Source organism: Phyllobates terribilis, unplaced genomic scaffold, assembly GCF_046119375.1.
Source record: "Phyllobates terribilis strain yellow unplaced genomic scaffold, ASM4611937v1 Scaffold_11__3_contigs__length_659146591, whole genome shotgun sequence".
NCBI classification, from domain to species: Eukaryota; Metazoa; Chordata; class Amphibia; order Anura; family Dendrobatidae; genus Phyllobates; species Phyllobates terribilis.
This window is the reverse complement of record NW_027362771.1, coordinates 584,449,302-584,465,313: the sequence shown is the minus strand read 5'-3', so window position 1 is coordinate 584,465,313 and position 16,012 is coordinate 584,449,302. Positions and strand designations below refer to the sequence as shown.

The 16,012-nt window shown below is 43.2% G+C and overlaps 1 protein-coding gene across 1 annotated transcript in view; it reads right to left on the bottom strand.

Annotated features, from left to right (window-relative positions):
• LOC141165364 (riboflavin-binding protein-like) overlaps window positions 1-14,512 on the bottom strand; it is a 40,423-nt gene extending 25,911 nt beyond the window's left edge. Inside the window, exons 1-4 of the mRNA XM_073650960.1 lie at window positions 14,380-14,512; window positions 5,972-6,125; window positions 687-768; window positions 483-611 (exon numbers count right to left, since the gene is read on the bottom strand). Of these exons, the coding sequence (XP_073507061.1) occupies window positions 483-611; window positions 687-768; window positions 5,972-6,119 (359 nt within the window). The 5' untranslated portion in view covers window positions 6,120-6,125; window positions 14,380-14,512. The remainder of the gene's footprint in view (window positions 1-482; window positions 612-686; window positions 769-5,971; window positions 6,126-14,379) is intronic.
• Between the last annotated feature and the right edge of the window lie 1,500 nt (window positions 14,513-16,012).

Here is a 16,012-nt window from a genome sequence, read left to right as displayed (position 1 = left end):
CAAGAATATAACTACTATAATACTGCCTCCTATGTACAAGAATATAACTACTATAATACTGCCCCCTATGTACAAGAATATAACTACTATAATACTGCCCCTATGTACAAGAATATAACTACTATAATACTGCCCCCTATATACAAGAATATAACTACTATAATACTGCTCCCTATGTACAAGAATATAACTACTATAATACTGCCCCTATGTACAGGAATATAATTACTATAATACTGCTCCTATGTACAAGAATATAACTACTATAATACTGCCCCTATGTACAAGAATATAACTACTATTATACTGCTCCTATGTACAAGAATATATCTACTATAATACTGCTCCCTATGTACAAGAATATAACTACTATAATACTGCCCCCTATGTATAAGAATATAACTACTGTAGTCCTGGCTAGGCTATGTGAGAGGAGTGTGTAGAAGGTTTTTATCACATATGGGTAGACACTGTAGTCTTACCATTCACTGCAGAATTTGTCACATAGGGGGAGCACGTGGATTCCAGCAACAGAGCCAGGGAGAATCCACCTTGAGATGCCCGGGGAGCAGAGATACATACATTGGACTCTGCTGACGTATTCCTCACACCTGAGAGACATAACCAGTCAGTAACATAGTAAATGATGCCACTAGTCATAAGAAACGGCAAGAATGTATCGTTACCTGGGACTGTGGGATCCACACCCGGCCCACGGGAAGGGGACAGAGGAAGCAGCATCTATGAGATCCTGAGAACAGCATGAATCTGAGAGGAAGAATAGACAATGGTCACTATGGAGATATTTAGAGCTGGTGGAGCCCTAGGTTCTCTGTAGTGTTGATGCTCATGGCGGGAAAAAAGGTAAGTCAATAAAAAAAAATGCAGAAGATGAATCGGGGACAATGATTTTAGCAAGACTGGTCAACGTGAAAATAGCAAGGTAAGGGTGTTGCCTTAGAGAACCGTGAGGGCTGAGGATGAAGGACCGACATCGATATCCTCTTCTAACGTCTTAAAAATGCTTGAAATCCTTTGGAGTTCTCTCTGATTCCTGGACTGTACTCCCTTGAAGGGTTATTATCCCCACAGTGTCCATCACAGCTCAGCGGCTTAAAATCTTCTAATAATTCAAGTTGTCAAACGCAATCAATTTTCAAAAGTGCCTGAAAACCTATGTGCTAGAGACTTTTGCCTACCTAGGTACCTCCTGTAGTTCTCTTAACTGAGTGCTGAGCTCTGTATAACCCCACCCACACCCCTGATTGGCAGATTTCTGTGTACACTGTGCATAGGCAGAAGACTGTCAATCGGTGGGGGCGGGGCTGGACTACCTGGTAGCAGGTTTACTAGTCCTCTAATGATAATCTCCTGCTGATAAAACACTGATTTTATCAAAACTACAGCAAGCAGCCAAATAAATGACACATCGCAGGAATCAGGGTCTCTGCCCCTGCTCTTACATTAGGTAACAAAAAGCTGGTGACAGATCACCTTTAATCTAAATGAAGTTGTCAGGGCCCCTCCAGCCGCACTTTAGACTACTATGTGCAAACTGAGTCTTTTTGCTGAGGTTTCGATGCAGAAACTGAGCGGAAATTCAACATTGAGGAGTTTTGAGATTTGAAGAGTTTCTGCTCCAAAAACTCAGTGTGCACATAGTAAAATGGAGATCAGTAGAGCCTAAGGAGGGAACACAAAACTTTTAAAGCAAAATTGCATTATTTCCAATTCAATCCCCGTGATGCTGTTCTTCTTTATCCTGTTACCATCAGTTGGATATAACTAGTTCTATATTGGCCCCTTCTTGGCTTATTAAATCCATTCATCTTACATGGAAGAATAGATAGCAGCTCTTAGGGATAAAGCTCTACAGATGATGTATAGGGCTCATAAAGGTTTTCACAGGTAATTTCTGACAACTGCACATGACAGGATAATGGAGATCTGCAGTTATCACCCAGTGCAAGCAACTAAGGAGCTAAGAGCCCCAGCAAACTCCTGCAGATCTCTGGAAGATGGTCCTTCTACATGTCCACATCATCTTCCAAGAAGGTAGAAGACCACACAGCAAATTTACAGTTATATAAAAAAGTTTGGGCACCCCTATTAATCTTAAGCTTAATGTTTTATAAAAATTGGTGTTTTTGCAACAGCTATTTCAGTTTGATATATGTAATAACTGTTGGACACAGTAATGTTTCTGCCTTGAAATGAGGTTTATTGTACTAACAGAAAATGTGCAATCTGCATTGAAACAAAATTTGACAGGTGCATAAGTATGGGCACCCTTATCATTTTCATGTTTTAAATACTCCTACCTACTTTTTACTGACTTACTAAAGCCCTTTTTTTGGTTTTGTAACCTCATTGAGCTTTGAACTTCATAGCCAGGTGTATGCAATCATGAGAAAAGCTACTTAAAGTGGCCACTTGCAAGTTGTTCTCCTGTTTGAATCTCCTCTGAAGAGTGGCATCATGGGCTCCTCAAAACAACTGTCAAATGATCTGAAAACAAAGATTATTCAACATAGTTGTTCAGGGGAAGGATACAAAAAGCTGTCTCAGAGATTTAACCTGTCAGTTTCCACTGTGAGGAACATAGTAAGGAAATGGAAGAACACAGGGACAGTTCTTGTTAAGGCCAGAAGTGGCAGGCCAAGAAAAACATCAGAAAGGCAGAGAAGAAGAATGGTGAGATCAGTCAAGGACAATCCTCAGACCACCTCCAGAGAGCTGCAGCATCAACTTGCTGCAGATGGTGTCACTGTGCATCGGTCAACCATACAACGCACTTTGCACAAGGAAAAGCTGTATGGGAGAGTGATGCGAATGAAGCCGTTTCTGCAAGCACGCCACAAACAGAGTCGGCTGAGGTATGCAAAAGCACATTTGGAGAAGCCAATTTCTTTTAGGAAGAAGGTCCTGTGGACTGATGAAACCAAGATTGAGTTGTTTGGTCATACAAAAAGGCGTTATGCATGGCAGCAAAAAAACACAGCATTCCAAGAAAAACACTTGCTACCCACAGTAAAATTTGGTGGAGGTTCCATCATGCTTTGGGGCTGTGTGGCCAATGCCGGCACCGGGAATCTTGTTAAAGTTGAGGGACGCATGGATTCCACTCAGTATCAGCAGATTCTTGACAATAATGTTCAAGAATCAGTGATAAAGTTGAAGTTACGCAGGGGATGGATCTTTCAGGAAGACAATGATCCAAAACACCGCTCCAAATCTACTCAGTCATTCATGCAGAGGAACAATTACAATGTTCTGGAATGGCCATCCCAGTCCCCAGACCTGAATATCATTGAACATCTGTGGGATCATTTGAAGAGTGCTGTCCATGCTCGGCGACCATCAAACTTAACTGAACTGGAATTGTTTTGTAAAGAGGAATGGTCAAAAATACCTTCATCCAGGATCCAGGAACTCATTAAAAGCTACAGGAAGCGACTAGAGGCTGTTATTTTTGCAAAAGGAGGATCTACTAAATATTAATGTCACTTTTCTGGTGAGGTGCCCATACTTATGCACCTGTCACATTTTGTTTGAATGCAGATTGCACATTTTCTGTTAGTACAATAAACCTCATTTCAAGGCAGAAACATTACTGTGTCCAACAGTTATTACATATATCAAACTGAAATAGCTGCTGCAAAAACACCAATTTTTATAAAAGATTAAGATTAATAGGGGTGCCCAAACTTTTTCATATAACTGTATATAGATCAAGGTAATTATTCTGGACACACAAGATCTTAATCAATGGGAAAGACATAAATCATGCAAATAGCAAAAGACTGACCGTCACTTCCAAACAGAAAACAGGTGTGTACAGGTGCTAACTAAGAGTAGACATCTCCATATATAACTACTAACAAATAAAGTAGAACTCTGTAGTCTTTGATATTTGTATATATAAAGCTTTTTGACTGAGCTCTCCACCCATCAGCCTAAGCCAGTTTTAATCACAGCAGGATCCTACCTACGCATATGTTACACGCACTTCGCTAGGTTCAGATAGGGGCGAGGCAGGTTAAATGAATTCTTTGGAATCCTGGGGGAACCGTTACTCAGGGCGACCATAGACCATGTGCTGCAGCTTCTCTCAGGCACACAGGGGTATTGACCCTCAGGCACAGACACGTAGGTTGTTTCACTTGCTGACCAGGCACACTTGACAAGTGTCCTCATAAACGGTAGAACAGTAGCATTTAATAAGAAGCTGCACAGCCAGTGCAAGTTAAGTCTTATGAGCAACAGGCTCCAGTGACAAACAGTACAGTTTCCTTAGCAGCACAGCAGTTCACAGTCTTCCCAGTAGCACAGGACAGCACAGTTCTATTGCAAAGGCACATTAATGAACACAGCATTCTTTACAGCACAGTGAGATGGAGGAGGGGGAAGGGTTTGCTGAGGGAGATGATCCCTGTGACACCATTTCTTACAGTCCTTATCTTTCTGCTTGACAATACTCTGCACTGATAGTTCAGGAACTCTGTCTGACCTGTGCTTAGCTTCACTCCTGACTTAAATCCTTTTCACTTGCAGGGGCGCTTCTGTGAGATACAGAACACACACACCACCTTTCTCTTTGGCTCCAGCCAGACAGTAAACAACTTCCCCACAATCCCCCTGGGGCTCAGCTAAAACACTCCCCTTCTCCTGTGACTGTGTTAACCCCTCTAGTTGCTGGATGCTTCTGGAGCACAACACTTCCTGTCTCCTGTGCTTGTGTTACTTCTAATGGTGGCTGAATGCTTTTAAAGCAACAGCACTAGTTTTGAATGTCATACATATAAATGTAGGATATCAGCCCAGAAGAGGAATCACATTAGGATAGGTTCCCAGCAAAGAGGATTGCCTTGTGGTGGCTTCTGGGCATACACGAATTGGCCAATTTATGCGCCAAGTATATTTGTTTTTTCCTATTTTCTAGAGCAGTATATTTCTTGTTTACGGGCTATAGTGCTGCTTTATTTATAAATCCTGCAAAGGCCTGAATAGTGCAGGAGGATGACCAGTAACAAGACTGGTGGAAGCACTTATAAAAGTGAACAAGACCTGGAGGAGCTTAAAGGGAATCTGTCAACAGGTTTTTGCTATGTAATCTGAGAGCAGCATGATGTAGGGGCTGAGACCCCGAATCCAGCGGTGTGTCACTTACTACCTTGTGTGTTGCTGTTTTAATAAAATCTGAGTTTTATTGGCAGGAGATTATCACTAGAGGACTAGGTGTCTCGTGCCTCCTGGTCCAGCCACACCCCCACCACTAATTGGCAGCTTTCTGCCTATGCACAGTGTACACCGAAAGAGGCCAATCAGTAGTGTAGGCTGAGTTGTACAGAGATCTTCAGCAGAAAAAACTGTGAGTGTATCAAAAAGACATCATGCAGATCAGCTAGTGACTCATCACTGGAATCAGGGTCTCAGCCCCTACATCGTGCTGCTCTTAGATTACATAGCAAAAGCCTGGTGACAGATTCCCTTTAAAGGTCAAACAGATAAAATATTCTGGGAGGCTTCTATAAAACCATTAAGGTGGTCACGCTTGAGTAGACATCCCCTCTAAATATTGAGCATTTGTTCAGGATGTTGATGAGAATTCAGGGTCACCAGTAATGTGACTTTTGAAATGTCTTCACTAATTAATGGCTGCACGTCACCGTGTGCTGTACGACGGGAAGCAGCGTTGTCACTTAAGGACGTGCATCATGTCAATAATCCAAAGGCTCTCATCAATATATCTCTCCATGGCCCATCTGAAAGCAGCTCCAGGACTGCATACACGGGAAATGTCAGTGTAGGCTTCAGACTGTAAGAAATTAGAGTAGGGGGTCACCAAGTGATCTCCCACTGAATGCCCCGTACTCCTGCTGCAATTATTAGGGGAGAAACTTGTCCAATTTGGTCAAACCAGGTAGAAGCATTGCCCCCCCCGCAGCCCATAGGTCGCAGTTGTACTCACGGCTTGAGTACTGCTGGCACTTGGTCAGTCCGGGCTCGGGGCTGGCGGTCAACTTCTGCTTCTTGTGTTCTAAACAAACGTCTGGAGATCCTGTGGACTGGGAGAATATAAGAACAGAGGAGACGAGGCAGAGGAACAATGGAGACATTCTTTCCTGAGGGAAGATAAAGTGAATAGCAAAAATTGATACATTAACACCATAGACTGAGTAACAATATATCTGCAGTAATGTGTTATCATGACCAGGATACTCGTCCTATTACTACCCCTACAACCACTGATAAGGCTGAGCTTTGTATGACACCATTAATACCCTAAAAACTTGTATGACAGTAATCCGGCTCCTGTGCCTATTTTTCCCCTTTCGTCCCTTTCACCAGTTTGGACAATAACACAATATCAAGCTCATTAGGACCAAGATGAGTTTAACGGTTTTTCTTATTTCCACAACGCGTTTCAGTGCTGGACCTGCGTCTTTTACAAGTGGAGAAGACAATCGCAATTGGAATTAGAAGATGCACTTGGTTTTTTCACTTGTAAAAGACGCTAGTGCAGCACTGAAACGCGTTGTGGAAATAAAGGGCATTCAATTGATCTTAGTCCTCAGGAGCCTGATACCGTGTTATCAACTATCCTGGAGGAGACAAGGCAGCAGCTGATATCTTCAGGTCTCCTTACGAGTGGTGCCTGCGCACAACCTGCTGAGGAGAGCACCTTCCTTTTAGTTTCCTTGTACCTAAACATGTATCACCCGATGGTCTTGTGCACTTTTCTTCTCCTGCATAATTTTCTTCCATTATTACCCGTTAACATTTAATATATGTAAACATGCTCCTTAAGCCACGATCACAGTATTTGGTCAGAATTTTACATCAGTATTTGTAAGCCAAAACGAGGAGTGGTGAAAAATGCAGAAATGGTGACGAGTTTCTATTATACTTTTCCTCTGATTGTTCCTCACCTGGTTTTGGCACAAATAATTATGTAAAACACTGACCAAACACTGGCCCCTGAGCATCTTTGAGTATCTTGTGAAATCTAACTATAATAAAAAATAGCCTCTTATTATAATTGTGTATTAACAGTAACCAGGCTCCTGATCCTCTTATTACCCTGTACCCTCTTATTACAGTAACCCGGCTCCTGATCCTCTTATTACCCTGTAACTTCTTATTACAGTAACCCGGCTCCTGATCCTCTTATTACCCTGTAACCTCTTATTACAGTAACCCAGCTCCTGATCCTCTTATTACCCTGTAACCTCTTATTACAGTAACCCGGCTCCTAATCCTCTTATTACCCCTGTAACCTCTTATTACAGTAACCCGGCTCCTGATCCTCTTATTACCCTGTAACCTCTTATTACAGTAACCCAGCTCCTGATCCTCTTATTACCCTGTAACCTCTTATTACAGTAACCCGGCTCCTGATCCTCTTATTACCCTGTAACCTCTTATTACAGTAACCCGGCTCCTGATCCTCTTATTACCCTGTAACCACTTATTACAGTAACCCGGCTCCTAATCCTCTTATTACCCCTGTAACCTCTTATTACAGTAACCCGGCTCCTGATCCTCTTATTACCCTGTAACCTCTTATTACAGTAACCCAGCTCCTGATCCTCTTATTACCCTGTAACCTCTTATTACAGTAACCCGGCTCCTAATCCTCTTATTACCCCTGTAACCTCTTATTACAGTAACCAGGCTCCTGATCCTCTTATTACCCTGTAACCTCTTATTACAGTAACCCAGCTCCTGATCCTCTTATTACCCTGTAACCTCTTATTACAGTAACCCGGCTCCTAATCCTCTTATTACCCCTGTAACCTCTTATTACAGTAACCCGGCTCCTGATCCTCTTATTACCCTGTAACCTCTTATTACAGTAACCCAGCTCCTGATACTCTTATTACCCTGTAACCTCTTATTACAGTAACTCGGCTCCTGATCCTCTTATTACCCCTGTAACCTCTTCTTACAGTAACCCGGCTCCTGATCCTCTTATTACCCTGTAACCTCTTATTACAGTAACCCGGCTCCTGATCCTCTTATTACCCTGTAACCTCTTATTACAGTAACCAGGCTCCTGATCCTCTTATTACCCTGTAACCTCTTATTACAGTAACCCAGCTCCTGATCCTCTTATTACCCTGTAACCTCTTATTACAGTAACCCGGCTCCTAATCCTCTTATTACCCCTGTAACCTCTTATTACAGTAACCAGGCTCCTGATCCTCTTATTACCCTGTAACCTCTTATTACAGTAACCCAGCTCCTGATCCTCTTATTACCCTGTAACCTCTTATTACAGTAACCCGGCTCCTAATCCTCTTATTACCCCTGTAACCTCTTATTACAGTAACCCGGCTCCTGATCCTCTTATTACCCTGTAACCTCTTATTACAGTAACCCAGCTCCTGATCCTCTTATTACACTGTAACCTCTTATTACAGTAACCCGGCTCCTAATCCTCTTATTACCCTGTAACCTCTTATTACAGTAACCCGGCTCCTAATCCTCTTATTACCCCTGTAACCTCTTATTACAGTAACCAGGCTCCTGATCCTCTTATTACCCTGTAACCTCTTATTACAGTAACCCAGCTCCTGATCCTCTTATTACCCTGTAACCTCTTATTACAGTAACCCGGCTCCTAATCCTCTTATTACCCCTGTAACCTCTTATTACAGTAACCCGGCTCCTGATCCTCTTATTACCCTGTAACCTCTTATTACAGTAACCCAGCTCCTGATCCTCTTATTACCCCTGTAACCTATTATTACAGTAACCCGGCTCCTGATCCTCTTATTACCCTGTAACCTCTTATTACAGTAACCCGGCTCCTAATCCTCTTATTACCCCTGTAACCTCTTATTACAGTAACCAGGCTCCTGATCCTCTTATTACCCTGTAACCTCTTATTACAGTAACCCAGCTCCTGATCCTCTTATTACCCTGTAACCTCTTATTACAGTAACCCGGCTCCTAATCCTCTTATTACCCCTGTAACCTCTTATTACAGTAACTCGGCTCCTGATCCTCTTATTACCCTGTAACCTCTTATTACAGTAACCCAGCTCCTGATCCTCTTATTACCCTGTAACCTCTTATTACAGTAACCCGGCTCCTAATCCTCTTATTACCCCTGTAACCTATTATTACAGTAACCCGGCTCCTGATCCTCTTATTACCCTGTAACCTCTTATTACAGTAACCCGGCTCCTGATCCTCTTATTACCCTGTAACCTCTTATTACAGTAACCCGGCTCCTGATCCTCTTATTACCCTGTAACCTCTTATTACAGTAACCCAGCTCCTGATCCTCTTATTACCCTGTAACCTCTTATTACAGTAACCCGGCTCCTAATCCTCTTATTACCCCTGTAACCTCTTATTACAGTAACCCGGCTCCTGATCCTCTTATTACCCTGTAACCTCTTATTACAGTAACCCAGCTCCTGATCCTCTTATTACCCTGTAACCTCTTATTACAGTAACCCGGCTCCTAATCCTCTTATTACCCCTGTAACCTATTATTACAGTAACCCGGCTCCTGATCCTCTTATTACCCTGTAACCTCTTATTACAGTAACCCGGCTCCTGATCCTCTTATTACCCTGTAACCTCTTATTACAGTAACCCGGCTCCTGATCCTCTTATTATTCTGTAACCTCTTATTACAGTAACCCGGCTCCTCATCCTCTTATTACCCCTGTAACCTCTAACTACAGTAACTCGGTACCTCAGCCTCTTATTACCCTGTAACGTCTTATCACAGTAACCCGGCTCCTGATCCTCTGATTACCCTGTAACCTCTTATTACAGTAACCCGGCTCCTGATCCTCTTATTACCCCTGTATCCTATAATTACAGTAACCCGGCTCCTCAGCCTCTTATTACCCTGTAACCTCTTATTACAGTAACCCGGCTCCTGATCCTGTTATTACCCCTGTAACCTCTTATTACAGTAACCCGGCTCCTGACCCTGTTATTACCCCTGTAACCTCTTATTACAGTAATCCGGCTCCTGATCCTTTTATTACCCTGTAACCTCTATTTACAATAACACAGCTCCTAATTCTCTTATTACCTTGTAACCTTTTATTACAGTAACCCGGCTCCTGATCCACTTATTACCCTGTAACGTCTTATTACAGTAACCCGGCTCCTGATCCTCTTATTACTGTGTAATCTCTTATTACAGTAACCCGGCTCCTGATCCTCTCATTACTCTGTAACCTCTTATTACAGTAACCCGACTCCTGATCCTGTTATTACCCCTGTAACCTATTATTACAGTAACCCGGCTCCTGATCCTCTTATTACTCTGTAACCTCTTATTACAGTAACCCGGCTCCTGATCCTCTTATTACCCCTGTAACCTGTCATTACAGTAACCCTGCTCCTGATCCTGTTATTACCCTTGTAACCTCTTATTACAGTAACCCGGCTCCTGATCCTCTTATTACCCCTGTAACCTGTTACTACAGTAACCCGGCTCCTGATCCTCTTATTACTCCTGTAACCTCTTATTACAGTATCCCGGCTCCTGATCCTCTTATTACTCTGTAACCTCTTATTACAGTAACCCGGCTCCTGATCCTCTTATTACTCTGTAACCTCTAATTACAGTAACCCGGTTCACAGCCTCTTATTACCCTGTAACCTCTTATCACAGTAACCCGGCTCCTGATCCTCTGATTACCCTGTAACCTCTTATTACAGTAATCCGGCTCCTGATCCTGTTATTACCCCTGTAACCTCTTATTACAGTAACCCGGCTCCTGATCCTCTTATTACCCCTGTAACCTCTTATTACAGTAACCCGGCTCCTGATCCTCTTATTACCCCTGTAACCTCTAAATACAGTAACCCGGCTCCTGATCCTCTTATTACCCCTGTAACCTCTTAGTACAGTAACCTGGCTCCTGATCCTCTTATTACCCCTGTAACCTCTTATTACAGTAACCTGGCTCCTGATTCTCTTATTACCCCTGTAACCTCTTAGTACAGTAACCCGGCTCCTGATCCTTTTATTACCCTGTAACCTCTAATTACAATAACACAGCTCCTAATTCTCTTATTACCTTGTAACCTTTTATTACAGTAACCCGGCTCCTGATCCACTTATTACCCTGTAAAGTCTTATTACAGTAACCCGGCTCCTGATCCTCTTATTACTGTGTAATCTCTTATTACAGTAACCCGGCTCCTGATCCTCTTATTACTCTGTAACCTCTTATTACAGTAACCCAGCTCCTAATTCTGTTATTACCCCTGTAACCTATTATTACAGTAACCTGGCTCCTGATCCTCTTATTACTCTGTAACCTCTTATTACAGTAACCCGGCTCCTGATCCTCTTATTACCCCTGTAACCTGTTATTACAGTAACCCGGCTCCTGATCCTGTTATTACCCTTGTAACCTCTTATTACAGTAACCCGGCTCCTGATCCTCTTATTACCCCTGCAACCTGTTACTACAGTAACCCGGCTCCTGATCCTCTTATTACTCCTGTAACCTCTTATTACAGTATCCCGGCTCCTGATCCTCTTATTACCCCTGTAACCTCTTATTACAGTAACCCGGCTCCTGATCCTCTTATTACCCCTGTAACCTCTTATTACAGTAACCCGGCTCCTGATCCTCTTATTACTCTGTAACCTCTTATTACAGTAACCCGGCTCCTGATCCTCTTATTACTCTGTAACCTCTAATTACAGTAACCCGGTTCACAGCCTCTTATTACCCTGTAACCTCTTATCACAGTAACCCGGCTCCTGATCCTCTGATTACCCTGTAACCTCTTATTACAGTAATCCGGCTCCTGATCCTGTTATTACCCCTGTAACCTCTTATTACAGTAACCCGGCTCCTGATCCTCTTATTACCCCTGTAACCTCTTATTACAGTAACCCGGCTCCTGATCCTCTTATTACCCCTGTAACCTCTAATTACAGTAACCCGGCTCCTGATCCTCTTATTACCCGTGTAATCTCTTAGTACAGTAACCTGGCTCCTGATCCTCTTATTACCCCTGTAACCTCTTTTTACAGTAACCTGGCTCCTGATTCTCTTATTACCCCTGTAACCTCTTAGTACAGTAACCTGGCTCCTGATCCTCTTATTACCCCTGTAACCTCTTATTAGAGTAACTCGGCTCCTGATCCTCTTATTACCCTGTAACCTCTTATTACAGTAATCCGGCTCCTGATCCTGTTATTACCCCTGTAACCTCTTATTACAGTAACCCGGCTCCTGATCCTCTTATTACCCCTGTAACCTCTTATTACAGTAACCCGGCTCCTGATCCTCTTATTACCCCTGTAACCTCTAATTACAGTAACCCGGCTCCTGATCCTCTTATTACCCCTGTAACCTCTTAGTACAGTAACCTGGCTCCTGATCCTCTTATTACCCCTGTAACCTCTTAGTACAGTAACCCGGCTCCTGATCCTCTTATTACCCCTGTAACCTCTTAGTACAGTAACCTGGCTCCTGATCCTCTTATTACTCTGTAACCTCTTATTACAGTAACCCAGCTCCTAATTCTGTTATTACCCCTGTAACCTATTATTACAGTAACCTGGCTCCTGATCCTCTTATTACTCTGTAACCTCTTATTACAGTAACCCGGCTCCTGATCCTCTTATTACCCCTGTAACCTGTTATTACAGTAACCCGGCTCCTGATCCTGTTATTACCCTTGTAACCTCTTATTACAGTAACCCGGCTCCTGATCCTCTTATTACCCCTGCAACCTGTTACTACAGTAACCCGGCTCCTGATCCTCTTATTACTCCTGTAACCTCTTATTACAGTATCCCGGCTCCTGATCCTCTTATTACTCTGTAACCTCTTATTACAGTAACCCGGCTCCTGATCCTCTTATTACTCTGTAACCTCTAATTACAGTAACCCGGTTCACAGCCTCTTATTACCCTGTAACCTCTTATCACAGTAACCCGGCTCCTGATCCTCTGATTACCCTGTAACCTCTTATTACAGTAATCCGGCTCCTGATCCTGTTATTACCCCTGTAACCTCTTATTACAGTAACCCGGCTCCTGATCCTCTTATTACCCCTGTAACCTCTTATTACAGTAACCCGGCTCCTGATCCTCTTATTACCCCTGTAACCTCTAATTACAGTAACCCGGCTCCTGATCCTCTTATTACCCGTGTAATCTCTTAGTACAGTAACCTGGCTCCTGATCCTCTTATTACCCCTGTAACCTCTTTTTACAGTAACCTGGCTCCTGATTCTCTTATTACCCCTGTAACCTCTTAGTACAGTAACCTGGCTCCTGATCCTCTTATTACCCCTGTAACCTCTTATTAGAGTAACTCGGCTCCTGATCCTCTTATTACCCTGTAACCTCTTATTACAGTAATCCGGCTCCTGATCCTGTTATTACCCCTGTAACCTCTTATTACAGTAACCCGGCTCCTGATCCTCTTATTACCCCTGTAACCTCTTATTACAGTAACCCGGCTCCTGATCCTCTTATTACCCCTGTAACCTCTAATTACAGTAACCCGGCTCCTGATCCTCTTATTACCCCTGTAACCTCTTAGTACAGTAACCTGGCTCCTGATCCTCTTATTACCCCTGTAACCTCTTATTACAGTAACCTGGCTCCTGATTCTCTTATTACCCCTGTAACCTCTTAGTACAGTAACCTGGCTCCTGATCCTCTTATTACCCTGTAACCTCTTATTAGAGTAACCCGGCTCCTGATCCTCTTATTACCCCTGTAACTTATTTTAATGGTGCCCCAGCTCCTGATCTTCCATGTATCATCTTATTACAGTAATCCACGTCTCCTTAACCTTTTTCCTTGTAGTAGCCCAGCTCCCGATCCTATATTTGCACTTATAAAGTGTTTTTTACATCAACTCTCTTCCGGTTAAACTATACCTTATATTTCCATAGCGTTATCACTCCTGTAACCTGGTATAATAGTGACCCGGCTCTGGAAGGTCTTGCGAAGTGTCACTGTGCGTAATTCCCTGAGTCACATATGACATCACTAATGCCGAACTCCGTCGATATCATCCCCTCAGGCTGTAAACACTTTGTCCTACAGATTAACCCTGGGATTTATTTATACACAACCTTCCTGCCCTGCGCACATTGCACAGTACCTGTCCTTCAGTTGCACCCAATATGAGTCAAAACACCCGCATATGGCGGTGAATTGATGATTTGGGTATCATGGTATAGCAGTATGTCAGTCAATCACCTGTTGCTCTGATCCCCCCATATGCAGTTACTGATCTTCCTGCATATTCAGAATATTCTTATATGCTGCCCACTGACTACTTTCTAGAATCCCTATTCTACAGATATTTTTGTCAGCACTCCCATCATCCCCAGTACCGTTCTGTACCCGGCTCTCACCTTGATGCTGTGTTGCTGGGCTGCAGGCTGGTACCTGGCGCAGTCACTGTTCTGTGTCTTCCCTATGCAGTGATTCTGCCTCCTGTATCTAAAGATTTCCTGCAACCTCCCCCCTCCCTACATCATATCCCCTTATCTCCTCCTCCTCCTCCCCTACTGCCACTTGATGTCACCTGCTCCACAGGGACTCGTCTATCCATGTCTCTTGTCAGAGGATCGCCCAAATATTCAATATTCTCCACATGCACTGTATATATATATATTGCTCAAAAAAAATTATGGGAACACAAATCACACATGGGATTTTGATGAAAAAAATAATTAAGATATATATATATTTTCTTATATAAATTGTGTTCTTCAATAGTAGCAAAGAAAAAAACACAAAGTGATCTGGGGTTTATGTTGGTATACATGCTACATATAAATGCATGTTCACACTGGCCATTAAACAAATAAAACCTAAAAGAAGCAAAAATGAGAATATCCCCTGATGTAATTAAATAAGCAAAAAGCATAGGGCACTTAGTAACCGCCTCGATTAGTGTCACCTTGTCGCTGGTGGGGCGGCTTTTATGCTTTTTTTTATCAATAGCAGTTTACTAAGAACCCTATGTTATTTAAATGCAACTTTGCTTTTTACTTATTTAGAGCAGGGTGTATGCTCATTTTGTTTCTTTTAGGTTTTGTTAATTAGTAGCAGTCAATGGAAACCAAAATTGTCAACCAATTGAGGTCTGGATTCAAAATTAGCCCTAAATTCAAAGTAAAAACTTGAAATCACAGGCGGATCCAATTAGCTTATATTTCATGACGGCATCTTATAATCTGACCAGTAGTGATGTGTGGCCCCACACGGACAATGTCTGGGCATGCTCCCGATGAGATGACACATGGTGTCCTGGGGGATCTCCTCCCAGACCTGGATCTGGTCATCAGTGATCTTCTGGACAGTCTCTGGCGCTACTTTGTGATGTTGGATGCACTGGTTCTCAATTAGATTCAGGTCAAGGGATTGTGAGGACCAGTTACTGGCATCACGGCCTTCATCATCTAGGAACTGTCTACCCTCTATTGTCATATGATGCCAGGCATTGTCCTGCACCAGGAGAAACCCAGGGCACACTGCACCAGGAGAAGCCCAGGGCACACTGCACCAGGAGAAGCCCAGGGCACACTGCACCAGGGTGAGGGTTGAGAATGGCTCTGAGAATTTCACCCTGGTACTTAATGAGGACCTGTCACTTGCTCCAAAAAATTAAGGGGGACTATTTTTTTAAACAATGTGCCTAAGAACTAATATCAGGCATCTGTCTGTTGTGCCCAGTACCCATCTTCATTGGCATACAGCGGACACAGACTGCTCCTGCCGGTGATTTGGCAGCTTTTGTTGACGTCACGTTGACAGAGCAGTGGCTTTTCATCTACTCTGCTCTGTTGACGAGGCGCAACTTCCAACATCATGCTGATTGACAGCCAGCTCCCTGCTGCCTAACTGCTGGAAGCCGGTGGTCAATCATCATGACGTCAGCAGTCACAGAACAACTCGTAAGAGGAAGAGCTGTTCTGTTGACGTGGAGCAGCTGAATGGCCGGCAGGAATGGTCAGTCACCACTATGTGCCGGCGCCGGGT